Source organism: Myxocyprinus asiaticus, chromosome 2 (genome assembly GCF_019703515.2).
Source record: "Myxocyprinus asiaticus isolate MX2 ecotype Aquarium Trade chromosome 2, UBuf_Myxa_2, whole genome shotgun sequence".
NCBI classification, from domain to species: domain Eukaryota; kingdom Metazoa; phylum Chordata; class Actinopteri; order Cypriniformes; family Catostomidae; genus Myxocyprinus; species Myxocyprinus asiaticus.
In genome coordinates, this window is record NC_059345.1 from 27,047,352 (window position 1) to 27,061,597 (window position 14,246).

The window sequence follows — 14,246 nt, forward strand, 5'->3', positions numbered from 1 at the left end:
TTACCCTCCTCCCCAACTAAATAAAACTATCAAACAAATCTCACCTCTGCTCTTGGGTCCTCCTTACAGATACCCTAACACCTAGGCATGATCATGATTTGAAGCTCCGGTGCTCCAGTGCTCCAGTTCCATTTTGGTTTGTTTTCACTCAAAACCGATCGTATCGCTTCTGGGCTGTAACATTAAAGAGTTTTAATTATTTGTGAAATGCTGTAACAGACTCTAAGACTGAAGTTGTTTAAGGTCTATTTTAAAGTCTAATTTGCTTTCATGATGTCAGTGACGTTTAAAGGGTTTATAATGTATAGCATTAATACACTGTTTGTATTCCAGCATTTGTTTTTTTTAGAGATGAATAGTACTTGCAGCTGTTGGAAAAATGCTTCAGTAAAGGAAATTTGTGGTCTATTTTCGTGAGTGGCCTTAGGTTTTTTCTTTTTTTTAATTAGCTACTTTACTCAGCTGTCTAATGGGAATGAGTTGAGTAATAGAGATTGAATAGAACATCCGATTTTTAACCACTGCAGACTGCTTTGGGGCTGCTTTCATTTTGCAACATCGGTTAATCTCTTAGCAATAAGCAGCATCTAGTGTCTCACATTAAGTTAAGCAGCCACAGTCTGTGCTTTCAGTCCTCATTACATCAAGGTGAGTGCCTGCATGAATCAAGCTCTATTCATTAACACCAAGCTAATCAATTAAATTAGACAGGCTTTGGGTTGTTCAATAAGCACTCTGCACTTCCTTTCACATCCTTTCTCCCTCTGTGCTGCAGAAATCTGCTGTCTTTGAACCTCAGTGGAAAGTGGAATTCAGGGAAGTAGATTCAGTACTCAGTTTCAGGCCTTAATTATTTATCTCACTTTATGTAAGTACTACAGAAGTGTTTTATTTTTTTGTTGCTGTAGCGCACTTTAAGTCTAAACTATAGGGGTTGACCAAGATAGGTTTTTAATGGCCGAAGTCGATATCTACAGTGAAGGGTGGATGATTGCCGATATATTAGAAATAATTCTATTAAATTATGGGAAATGAACACTTATTGCTCATAATATTTGGCTACTCAGGATTCACTAAAACATTTGAAAACAGTAAATTTACATTTACTATTAGAATGTTAAAATGTTTACATGTTGACAAGACTGCCATTTTGTAAATGACACAAGTGGGAACTACCACTGTTAGTCATCCAACAGGGCATGGTGTTTTTCCAATGCCAAAAATGTCCTAAATTTGTGGCTGACCATATTAAAGGCTGATGCCGATACTGATATCTAGAGAACTTGATTGCCTAATGGCGATATAATGCTGAAATACACTCACTGAGCACTTTATTAGGAACACTATGGCGCTAATAAAGTGCCCGATGTGGCACTTTTTTTATTCTTCTGTTGTAGCCCATCCGCCTTAAAGTTTGAGATGTTGTGCATTCTGAGATGCTATTCTGCTTATTACAATTGTACAGAGTGATTATGAGTTACTGTAGCCTTTCTGTCAGCTTGAACCAATCTGCCCATTCTCCGTTGACCTCTCTCATCAACAAGGCGTTTCAGTCCGCAGAACTGCCGCTCACTTGATGTTTTTTGTTTTTGGCACCATTCTGAGTAAACTTTAGAGACTGTTGTGCGTGAAAATCCCAGGAGATCAGCAGTTACAGAAATACTCAAACCAGCCCGTCTGGCACCAGCAATCATGCCACGGTCCAAATCACTGAGATCACATTTTTTCCCCGTTCTGATGGTTGATGTGAAAATTAACTGAAGCTCCTGATCTGTATCTGCAAAATTTTATGCATTGCACTGCTACCACATGATTGGCTGATTAGATAACCACATGAATAAATAGGTGTACAGGTGTTCCTAATAAATTTCTAAGTGAGTGTGTATTAAAAGCAATTTAATGATATCAGAAAAAAAATATTAAATTGAAATTAAAATTGAATTTAAACTGACAGTTATTTTACACAGTACTTTCTTAAAATTCCCTAAAAATATATGAAAACAGAATATGTGCACAATCCATTGACAAGGCTGTATTTTGAAACTGACACTAGGCAGAATGACTAATTCTGCTAATTGATGATACGGTATGTGTTGTTATTCCTGCCTGTAAAAATAGAGTTCTTGTCACAGACTCCTGTTCAAAGTTCATTGACTGTAAACATTCACAAGCCATCTCATTACAAGGTCATCTCCACCTCTTTTTGTGATTGCTTCTAAAAATAACCCAATACACATGACTACTGTTTGATTATTGGAATTTTTATGTGATCAGCCTTTACCTTTGTTAAGTTTTCCTCAGCTATCTTGCCATTCCTCATTATAATAAAAATAAAAAAACAATAATTACAATCTTTAAAATGCATTTTGATAGTATATTTAAATAAGGCATGGACAGTTTCATCTGTATGTTTGTGTGTGCAGCTGTGTAGGAGGATGTGGGTTTAAACAGGTCACACCGAAATGTTTATACATTTTCCTTTTGCTGTCTTATTTCGTTTAGCTTGTAAAAAGGTAAACTGATCTCTGTTTTATATATCTAATTATCTATAGTCAGCGGTATGAAACAGAACAACATGCTATTGTTAAATTTGAATATTTTTTTTTGTATCATTTGAATAGCAGGCACAAACAGTTCTGTGAATGTTCTTCCGCTGATGCATTGTCCTTTCTTCAGTCTCTCTTGACAGTTCACTGAAGTGCCTGCTCTCCACCGCTGCCATGTCCTCCACACCTCCACCTCTCATGAAGAAGCACAGTCAGACCGATCTTGTGAGTCGCCTTAAGTCCCGCAAGGTCCTGGGTGTCGGCGGAGAGGATGATGACGGGGAGGTGCATAGGTCGAAGGTAACATCCACATGACAACACTGGTCTTTTTCATCATTGGCCATTTATTTAAGAAAGCTTTTTATTCCCCCGGTTTTCTTCGTATCTGGAAAGCTGAATGCCAGATAATAAATTGAGAAGCTTCTGTTGAATAAAAGGACAAAATACCCCCCCCCCCCCCCCCCCTTTCACCCACATGGCTGTTGGCTCACATTTCAATATGTAGCCTGTTGGCTCACGTTAAAAGCACATTGCTGATATACTAGGTTATAGTCTGCTTTAGTTTTAGCACCCGATATAACCTGTAACAAGTAAAGATGCTTTTTGCCCCTGCACTAAGAAAAAGCATCAGAGTATCGATCCACATAGACCTACTAAATTCTAGGGGTGTAATGGTTCAAATTTTTCACAGTACAGTTTGTATCACGGTTTTAGGGTCACGGTTTAAGTACGGTTCGGTATTTGTCATGTTCAAGGGGAAAAAATATTACTGCCAAATTCAAAGCAAAAATAAGAGATTTGCCCTCACTACAAATCACCATGGTTTTGCTTCAGTAACCATAGTTTAAACATAGTTTAAACTCTGTATTTGTATTAAAATCACAGTAACCACCAAATTAACATGGTTACTGTCATGGTTACAATACTATAGTAAAATCAAGGTTACTATATGGAAACTACAGTATTACTGTTGTAAAACAATGGTTAATTATATTTTGATTTTGATTTTCTGCCAAGAAAACAATGGTGACAGCAGTCATTGTTACTTCAGTCATGGCTACTACAATATTACTGTAGTAAAACCATGGTTACTATATGGCTACTACAGTATTACTACATAAAAGCATGGTTAATTCTATCAAAACTATGACTTCTGCCAAGAAAGCCATGGTGACAACAGTCCTTGTTATTACAGTCATGGTTACTACAATATTACTATAGTAAAACCATGGTTACTATATGGCTACTACAGTATTACTACATAAAACCATGGTTAATTCTACCAAAACTATGACTTCTGCCAAGAAAGCCATGGTGACAACAGTTCTTGTTATTACAGTCATGGTTACTACAATATTACTATAGTAAAACCATGGTTACTATATGGCTACTACAGTATTACTACATAAACCATGGTTAATTCTATCAAAACCATGATTTCTGCTAAGAAAACCATGGTGACAACAGTCCTTGTTATTACAGTCATGGTTACTACAATATTACTATAGTAAAACCATGGTTAATTTTCATTAGGATCCTTCACAAAAAAAAAAAAAAAAGCTTTCTCTAATTACTAACTCAACATTTGAACTTAATACCTGCATTATTACGCTACATGCATCAACATACTGTAAAGTGCATTTCAAACTCAACTCAATGCATACTCAGCGTTCAGAATCTGTACATCACTATAGAAGACATAAACTTTAAAATAACAAGAATGGATGTCGTAACACGACTGGAGTATTTTAATCATACGCGGAAATCCCACATCTTCATCAGTGGAGTAAGGGCAACATAACTTTGGCTATGAACACCCCAAGTGCTTTTAGTTCTTGTTTCATGTCTGTCCAAACTTGCACCGAGAGCCTGCTTAAAGACGGATGGGAGTGTGTCTTTGTGCAGTTTCGGTCTCACCTGCGGCTCTGTGCTCACCACGTGCTATGTAACCTCGGGTGATGTCAGCGTAAATAGCTAATCAAATATCTGCGTATTACCATTATACAGAACTCACGTCGAGCAATGTCTGCAAACAGTGCCTGTTAAACTTTTTTTGACCAACACTGTTGTAAATGACTGCATCAAGAAAAAGTTCCCAGACAGGAGACTTGAAATGAAATGCAGGGGCTTCTCTCTTGTGACTTGTGTTCTCCGCTTGCTATTTTGCCAACTGACGCATGCAGAACTGTGATGTAATCAACTGATTTAACATACTAACAGTTAATAGGACAGCTTCTCTCTGTAGAAATTTGACCCATGTGAAACACAGGTGGAGTGTGTCCATCTACAGAGCCATACAGGTGCATTGGCGGAGGTTACAACTGCGCATGTCTATTTGGCACTTTATTTTCTTCAAACTTCAAACTGTATGATCCAGATGCCTTATTAAGCTAGAGATGAACCGCGGACCAGATGCTTACTGAACCGTGGTTGGCGAACCATTCGGTTTGGTTTTTTACAGAGAACTGTTACACCCCTACTAAATCCACAGTGCAGCATTGTCTCTGCTATATAGTCAGAACATGCTTGTAGAGAGTGGAACATTGACTGTGCACTAACACTTTACAATAAGGTTGTATTTGTTAACATTAGTTAACTACATTTGAACTAACATGAACTAACAATGCTTGTACAGCATTTAATAATTTTGGTTATTGTTAGCTTCTACATATGCTAATAAATTTATACATGAAAAGTGTTAACATTAGTTAATGCATTATGAACAAACATGACCTAACTGTGAACGCTTGTATATTCATAAATTAACAAAGATTAGTAGATGCTGTAAAAATCTTTGTTCATTGTTAGTTCATGATACCTAATATAAAGTGTTACTGACGGTGTTAAAATCTAACATACCAAAGCAAACTTTCCATTTGAGTTTGTCTGTTCAGGTACTAGAACAAAAGAATCAAATCAATTATGTCACATGCATTTGTGCTTGTGAATTGAGTGAATGAGTGAATGTCACACAAATCACATTTCAGTGGATTTCACTTACTGTACATTTACGGAGGGAAATAGCCAATCAATACACATTTTAATTGTGCTAATTATGATTTAAATGGTTTAAATGATTATTAATTATTTCTAATCTTATTTTATCTCGGAGATTAGTTCTACTACAGACTCAATCTCTCTATTAATTCATATTAAAAGGTAAAGTAAAAATATCAGAGCAAGTGTAAGACTGAAATCTCAGTTCAAAGACAGCTTGGAATTTCTGTCTCGTTAATATTAATCAGGAACCTTGACTGGATGGTCTTGGAAGATTACCTAGTAAGGTCAGTGCATGCTAAATAATATTTATGGCTCAGTATTCGTCATATAGTGACATCAAATATTCAGCCCCTCCTCTCTAAATCTAATTTTGGTGCAGATGTGGGGATGGATGGCAAACTTAGTGGGTCTTTACACTTTGTCACTTCATGCATTTTTACTGGTCGGATAGCTATTCGATCATGAAAAGACCAAGTGTAAATGCCCTCCAAGACAGATACAAGACGGATATAGATCCGATCACTCAAACCACCTCCGGAGGTGATTTGAGACACATTCCAGATGAAACTTGGTCAAGTGTAAATGCATCTGGCTGTTCAAGCTGCATATATACATTTTACTCTGCCCAAACAGTACTACATCAGCATGGGGGAAAATGTGAAACATAACAGCTGCTTGTAACTGCATAGGGCTCACGTCGTGCAATAAATAATAACAAATCAAGAAACGGATGCACATTGTAGGAAAGATAGAACTTTTTTCATTTATTTAATGGAGATTGCTGACAAAACTGAAACTAAACACTGACAATGAGCGCAGCTGACGTGCATGGATATATCTTTCCTAGGACAAGCCCAGAGGGGAAAAATACACAGTTCGCACAGACACACACGTACACTGGGCAAAGTCACTTGGTATCAAATAATAAATCACATCATTGAAATTCGCTTCCCTGCATTAGCATAATCACTGGAATGAATTCTGTTTTATTTGCATAAAGTACGGGAATTGAAGATCAGGTTTATATCCGTTTGGCGGAAACACATTTATTGTGGCCAAGTGTAAATGAAATATACTTATTCAATCGGATAGCAATCTGTTTAGTAAAATTGCATAAAGTGAACAAGTGTAAATAAACCCATAGACAAAAATCATAAAAATCATTGTGCATTAGGAACACATCTGCTACAGGAGATATGGCTGAATAGGCACAGTGTGGCAGTGAGGCTCGGTTTAAGGACACTAATCAGCCCCTCATACTCATTCTGTATCCAGCCTACAGTCATATACCACCACAATTAATGAACCCACAACAAGAGCTTAACTACCCATCTCACACTCACAGCTGTAAAAACCATGCTCAGTGCACTCCACACCACTGCACTCATGGTGCTTTGAGGTAGTCCACATGAAACATGGGTGACAGTCAGACATGACCGCCCTCTCCGCCCCGGCGCTGTTTTTTAAGTACTCTGTTTGATTTCTCCATTAGCTCTTCACTTAAACAAGCTATTAGACCGGTTACTGATTGTGTGGTCAGAAGCATCTACCATTACAGGTCTTATGAGAAAACAGTTTACTCCCTATTCCCAGCAGATTTTGAGACGTGTCAAAACACAACACAACCCCAACACAACCAGAGTGAGGTGTCGATTGAGTGGAGGTCTCCCACAGCACTTGACATGCTTTTCTTTCTTAGCGCAATATGCTCTCTGAACACTATATCTCAGCAATCACTCTTGTCTCCTGAAGCAATCAATGACCCCTACTTTCTAACTACTGCTGTTTACTGAGTAAACAAAGCATAATTTCTTCATCGAGGTCTCCACGAGAGCCAAGTATTTGGCACACAGATTTGGCAATATAATTACAATGAATGTTTTTGGCCTACTTATTAAAATAAGATAAACTGATAGAATAAGAAAGAACAAAGCATATTTACAAAACAGAAAAAAGCTGATGTCAGCTTGACTGTGACATCAGTTTTTATGTAAACCATTACTATTTGTGTTCCTGTGAGGCTAAACAGTCACCCTCCTATCCCATAAAAACACACACTGTGTACTAGGGCACACTGAAACACACTTGTTGTGCCCACAACAAGTGCCTCAGAGAAAAAATCTGTCACCAGATTACAACAGTAAAGGTTACCAGAGTACAGCAGGTACATGCCGTGAAGAACTATTTTGCTCTCAGGTGAGCACTGATCAGGGCAAGATTGTCCAGGCTACAGTAGTTACTTCTCAGTGTAGACTTTCCCTCACCTTTTATTCCCTTGAACTCCTCTGCTTCCCTCATAATATAACCTTTACGTACTGTAGTATTTCAGCACTATGGCTCCCCATCAGAAAAGGATTGGGTTTTCATCAACACTAAATTACCCTCTGTGCAGAGGCTTTTAGTGGAGCATAATGAAGAGGGAGATGTACAGATCCCGCTCTCTTAGGTTGGGAGAAGGAGAGAGAGTGCATGTTTAATGGCCATTAGGATGTGCTGATTTTTTTTTAACTCTGGAAGTCACATATATCATTTTGAGATGGAAATGGAATAGAGGGAGGTAATTTCAGTGTGCTGATATCTTATAGAGCACATTTATTATAAATTTCTTATACCACGGGGCATTTGAATGCTTTATTCTGATTGGTTGACAGACATTCTAAGGTGTGCAATTATTTTTTAGTAAACGCACGGCTGTGAATGAGTTCTAGGTCTTGACCGCATAGCAGTTGAATATCTCTTCACAAAATTATTTACGTTATTTCAAAGAGCCGTACGGGCTACAACAACAAAATAAACAAATAAAATAAAGACATTGGCTAAGTAAATCGGATAAGAATGACAATGTCTATAATATTCTACATTTATTTTAATATCTGTGAAAGCACCCTCGTGCTCTCTCTCTCTCTCTCTCTCTCTCTCTCTCTCTCTCTCTTTCGCTCTCACCAACCAAACCCCTCCCCCCACACACACACAAACACACTGTCAGGCCCTCATCGGTCTCTGCTCCCTCTCTTCCCCGCTCCAACTCTCCCGATTACTCATTACGCTCACCTGATCTCCATTAGTCATGTCATCAAGAACATCATTGTCTAGTCTCGTTTGGACTCCTCATGTGTTTGCCATACCTCCTTGTGAAATTTCTAGAAGATAATCTCCTGTATTTGAGTTACATTTGTAGTTTGTTTGGCTTCGCCTTTGTTTTTACATTCAGTTCGGTTTTACGTGTATACCATGTTTTCTTTGTGTTTGTTAATAAATCTGCATTTGGGTTCACCACTTCTGTCGTTCTTTTCCTCTGAGCGTAACAGACACACCCACACACACACACACACATACATACGCACACACATAGGCATTTGTGGGCAACACACAGCGCCTTGATGTCAGTGCACACTCGTTCTCTTCCTCTGAGCGTAACAGAAGACTAGACCATCTACAGAATGAACCCAGCAGAAGCAGTGTCTTGCATCAAGCGATTATCCGAACTTGAGCTTCAGCTGCAGTGACACGAAGGGATGCTCGATGAAATCCTGGATCCTCCTGGATAAACTAGTGAATACTTAGCCCATCACCTTATCTTCCACTGCTCCAGACTTCTCAGATGCCACAGCACTCGCAACGGCTCCGCTGCTGCATCCTCCTCCTCCTCCACCAACATTAATCAGTCCAGTGGCATCACCCGCAAATTACTCTGGCTCTGCAGAGTGCAGCAGTTTTCTCCTCCAGTGTTCCTTGGTTTTCGAGACACAACCCCAATGATTCCCCAATGATCATTCAAAGATTGCTTTTATCATCTCCTACCTCACTGGAAAAGCTCTTCAATGGGGAGACGTGATGTGGAAACAGGGAGGCTCCATCATGCAATCCATTGGGGCTTTCACAGCGCACTTCCGGGAGGTTTTCGAACCATCTGCTGGGGATTTCCATGGCAGTGAGCAACTTAACCATTTTAATCAGGGAAATTTGTTGGTCTCGGAATATTCTCTACACTTCCTCATGCTAGTCTCAGCCAGCCATTGGAATGAACTGGCACTGATCATCTGCTATCGACAGGGTATGAATAAATCTCTTTAGATACATCTCGCTGGGTTTGATGACTCACATAGTTTAGAGGCCCTCAATCAATATTCCATCCACGTAGAACGATGCCACAGACAGTGCACAACTGGGGTCGGCTACACACCTCCACCAATCTCTCTTTCTCGACTGGAGGAGGAGGAACTCATGCACGTGATTTCTGCCCGTCTAACCTTGGCTGTACGAAGAAGGAAGATCACAATCAATCTATGCCTCTATTGTGGGGCTGCTGATCACCATGTTGCTAACTGCCCCATCCATCCTCCCAGGTTGCTGGTGAGTTCCATCTGTTGCAAACCTGTATTCAGTAGACCCTTCTACATTGACGTCTTGATAAAGGCTGCTACCATTTCCCTCACTGTTCATGCTCTTCTTGACTCTGGCTCGGCAAGCAATTTCATCTCGCCCTCACTCCTCAACCGGCTCAAACTCCGGATCAAGCTGGTTGAGAGAATCCTACCCATCTGCTCAATAGAATAAACCTAACGGCTCGGGTTATATCACCCACCAAACAGAACCCCTCTCCATCAAGATCGGTGCTCTCCACACAGAGTCCTTGCCATTGCTCATTCTCCCAGACTCCAAGTCAGACATCATCCTTGGTCTCCCCTGGCTCATCTACCATAATCCAGTCATATTCTGGTCCACTAATGAGGTAGCTGCCTGGCTGTTTCTCGCGGTGCCTTTCAGTGCCTGTCTGTCATTTCCATCCTGAACCTCTCCTGTGTTGCACCACCACCATTGAAAGCCCTCATTCGCTATCTGAGACTTCCATCGCTGGCGATTATCTGGACTTCGCTGAGGTGTTCAGCCCATAGAAAGCCTCCCAACTTCCTCTGCATCATCCCTGGTATTGCACCATTGACCTCCCTGTTGCCCCTCTCCCTAGAGCTAAAGTCTACCCTCTGTCAATTCCTGAACAACAAGCTATGGAAAAGTACATAGAAGAAGCCCTTAGACAGAATTACATCCATCCATCCACGTCACCAGACGCATCCAGCTTCTTCTTCATAGCAAAAAAGGATTGAGGTCTCCGACCTTGCATCGACTACCGTGCACTCAACAATATCAGCGTGAAGTTCCGGTACCCATTACCTTTAGTCCCTGCGGCCCTGGAACTACTGAGAGGGGCCCACATCTTGATCTTCACAGTGCATATAACTTGATCCGCATCATTCGTCACTTCCAGCGGCCACTACGAATATCAGGTCATGCCATATGGACTGCTCAGTGTCCCCTCAATCTTCCAGTCCTACATAAACGAGATCTTCCACGATGTTCTCCATTGGTTCGTCCTGGTGTACATCGATAATATACTCATCTACTCCCCCTCTCTAGAGGAACATGTCCATCACGTAAGACTGGTCCTACAACGCCTCCAAGATCATTGTCTGTATCTAAAAGCTGAGAAGTGACTCTTTCACCAACCATCCATCCAGTTTTTAGGATACATCATACATCCACAGGGAGTTCAGATGGACCCATCCAAGGTACAGGCTGTGACTACCTGGACCCCACCAACAACCTTGAAAGAACTGCAGAAGTTCCTCAGTTTCGCAAACTTCTACCGACGATTCATTTGGAACTTCAGCACGGTAGTCGCTCCACTCACCAGCCACCTCAAGGGTAAACCAAGGACCCTTGCTTGGTCCCCACAAGCTTCTGAGGCCTTCCAGCAGTTAAAAACTTACTTCACGTCAGCACCTATCCTCAGGCATCCAAATCCCGACCTTCCCTTCATAGTAGACGATGTGTCCACCACAGTAGTGGGGGCCATACTTTCTTAGCATCAGGGTGACCCCTCCACGTTACATTCCTGTGCCTTCTATTCAAAGAAATAGACGAAGAATAGAATCTCCAGCGGAGAATAATTACAATGTTGGCAATAGAGAATTGTTAGCCATCAAACTAGCACTTGAAGAGTGGCGCCACTGGCTGGAATGTACTTCTTATCACTTCACCGTCATCACAGACCACCATAATTTGGAAAATCTACAATCTGCTAAATGTTTCATTTCCCGACAGGCAAGATTCTTCATCCATTTTAATTTTTCTGTTACCTATCGTCCAGGTTCAAAAAATATTAAAGCCAATGCCCTCTCACAACTACACTCACCTGACCAGCTCACTCCCGTACCAGAACCTGTACTCCCTCCCTCTATTTTTTTAATTTTTTTTTTTATGGATTTTTCCCCTTTTTCTTTTTTGGGAATGCCCCAAATGCCCCTTTTGTCAGGGTGGCGGAGGACGAATCCCAGTTGCCTCCGCATCTGAGACCGTCAACCCACGCATCTTATCACGTGGCTTGTTGAGTGCGCTGCCATGGAGACATAGTGTGTGCGGAGGCTTCACGCCATCCACCGCGGCAACCATGCTCAACTCACCACGCACCACACCGAGAACGAACCATATTATAGCAACCACGAGGAGGTTACCCCATGTGACTCTACCCTCCCTAGCAACCGGGCCAATTTGGTTGCTTAGGAGACCTGGCTGGAGTCACTCAGCGCGCCCTGGGATTCGAACTAGCGAACTCCAGGGGTGGTAGCCAGCGTATTTTACCACTGAGCTACCCAGGCCCCCATTCCCTCCCATTTATTATCATCAGCCCTATCCAGTGGGATCTAGAACAACGCATCGTCAAAGCAGCCTCTTCTGAACCTACTCCAGCAGCTTGTACACCTGACTGTATCTATGTCCCATCGCCTTTTCGCACACCTCTGCTAGAATGGGTCCGCTCTTCTCCGGGGTCTGGACATCCAGGAATTACAAGAACCCTTGCCCTGAACAATTTTGAGATGTTGTATGTAAACAATGACAATTGTGTTGTAGTTGTGTTTAACTTTTGCTGCCCATGATTACCGTTTTGCAACACAAGTTATTTGTTATTTTTTAGTGTGTTAGAATGCGTTTAGAGTTTGCAAAAAGAGTGATTGATTCGACAAATGTGTTTAGGCCTCTGAGCATTTGGTTCAGAGAATGGGGTGTAGTGTTTTAGCAATTCAGAAAACTGTAAAAGCAGCCCAAGCCTCTGTTACTAGTTCTATAGTGATGCTTTCAAACTAGCAATGAAGGCTTGGGCTTTATCAAAGCAAGAGGCTGAATCCGTGGCATAAGAAAGTAGTTCTACTCACACGGATGTTTTAGGGACGAAAATCTAAAAATGTATTAAGGTGTGGTAACCATGGTATAAGCAGAAAATTTGACTCTGGCCCGTTGAATTAAAAAAAAAAATAAACACCCAAGGTGTAAAAGACTGCAGAATATGAACAGACATGCTTCTGCTGCACAATTAGACATACAATCCCCTTGATGCATATATAGACTGGTTGTGCTGGGAAGAAGGAGGGTTTCAGGGAGAAAACTCTTCGCATTTGCAAAGCAGAAGTCGTCATAGTTGGGTAAACTCAACTATGGCTGCTGCCGAGGTGTATGTGTTTTCACAGTCCTTAAAAGTTCCTGCATTTACGTTTGGAGACGTTGACCGCATCGTCCATCAACGGTTAAATATAAGCTCATCAAAGGTTACAAGTTGTTCCCTGTCTGTCACTCACTCAATGTTGTGCCGATGTAGTGACTCTTGGGGTTCGATCTTGAGAGCCCCAGTCACCTTTGCTTAAAATAGAAAAGGCCAATGAAAACTAGTGAGTGGAATTTGCATGCCACTCTTCGCCCCGGACATACGGGTATAAAAGGAGATGGTGTGCATCACTCATTCAGATTTTTTCTTCTAAATTTTTTCTCTCAAGAGTATATTTTCCTTCTAAAAGAGCTCGCGCAAATAATTGCCATCTTTTTAAAGATGTCCTTCCGCGTTTGCGCTACTGGATGTGGCCGTTATCTCTCCCCTCCGGATACCCATGAAATCTGTCTCGAGTGTCTGGGGCACCAGCACGCTGAGGCGGCTTTCGTGGAAGGGTTGTGTTCTCATTGCAAGAACATGCCCATGAGAACGTTGCGGTCGCAGCTCACTTCCTTCTTCGTGAAGCAAGGAGCCACCGCGGCTGCTCCCCAACCTGGTCCGTCCTGGGCTGACGCTCAGCCGGCCGGGTCGGCAAGCACCGCGGGTGATCTGGATGTGGACATCCCATCCCCCAGCACGCTAGTTCTGTCCGGACGAGCTGTCGAGCGATGCAGGCGGTCTGCCTCAGTGCGGGTTTAATGTGTCATTCGTGGCTCACGACGAGGATGAGCTTTCGGTCACGGCATCGGAGGGTGGGCTTCTGCTATCGGAAGTGGACGAATCTTCTGAGCTCCCGCCCACGGGCGGTAGAGCCCTTCGGTCTATCCCTGTCTCCTCGCGTCTTTACCAAGGTCGCAGAGGCTGCCCTGGCCCTGCTGAGGGAAAAGGGCATTCGCATTCTCAATTATCTGGATGACTGGCTAATCCTAGCTCAGACTTGAGTCCCAAGGTGGGCATGGCGCCATGGCACCCGGCATGTAACCATCACGCCACAGTGCCGTCAGACTTTCAGCCCTTGGTCGGACCTGGCATTTCTACGGGCAGATGTTCCCCTAGAGCAGGTCTCAAGGCGCGTCGTGGTCACGACGGACGCCTCAAACTCGGGCTGGGGCGCCGTGTGCAACGGGCTGGCTGTGTCGGGGCTCTGGACGAGGTCCCGA

General features: G+C 42.1%; 1 protein-coding gene across 1 annotated transcript in view; it reads left to right on the top strand.

The window, feature by feature from the left end:
- Positions 1-14,246, top strand: part of tp53i11a (tumor protein p53 inducible protein 11a) — a 49,458-nt gene that overhangs the window by 21,103 nt on the left and 14,109 nt on the right. Inside the window, exon 3 of the mRNA XM_051649783.1 lies at positions 2,677-2,846. Within this exon, the coding sequence (XP_051505743.1) occupies positions 2,721-2,846 (126 nt within the window). The 5' untranslated portion in view covers positions 2,677-2,720. The remainder of the gene's footprint in view (positions 1-2,676; positions 2,847-14,246) is intronic.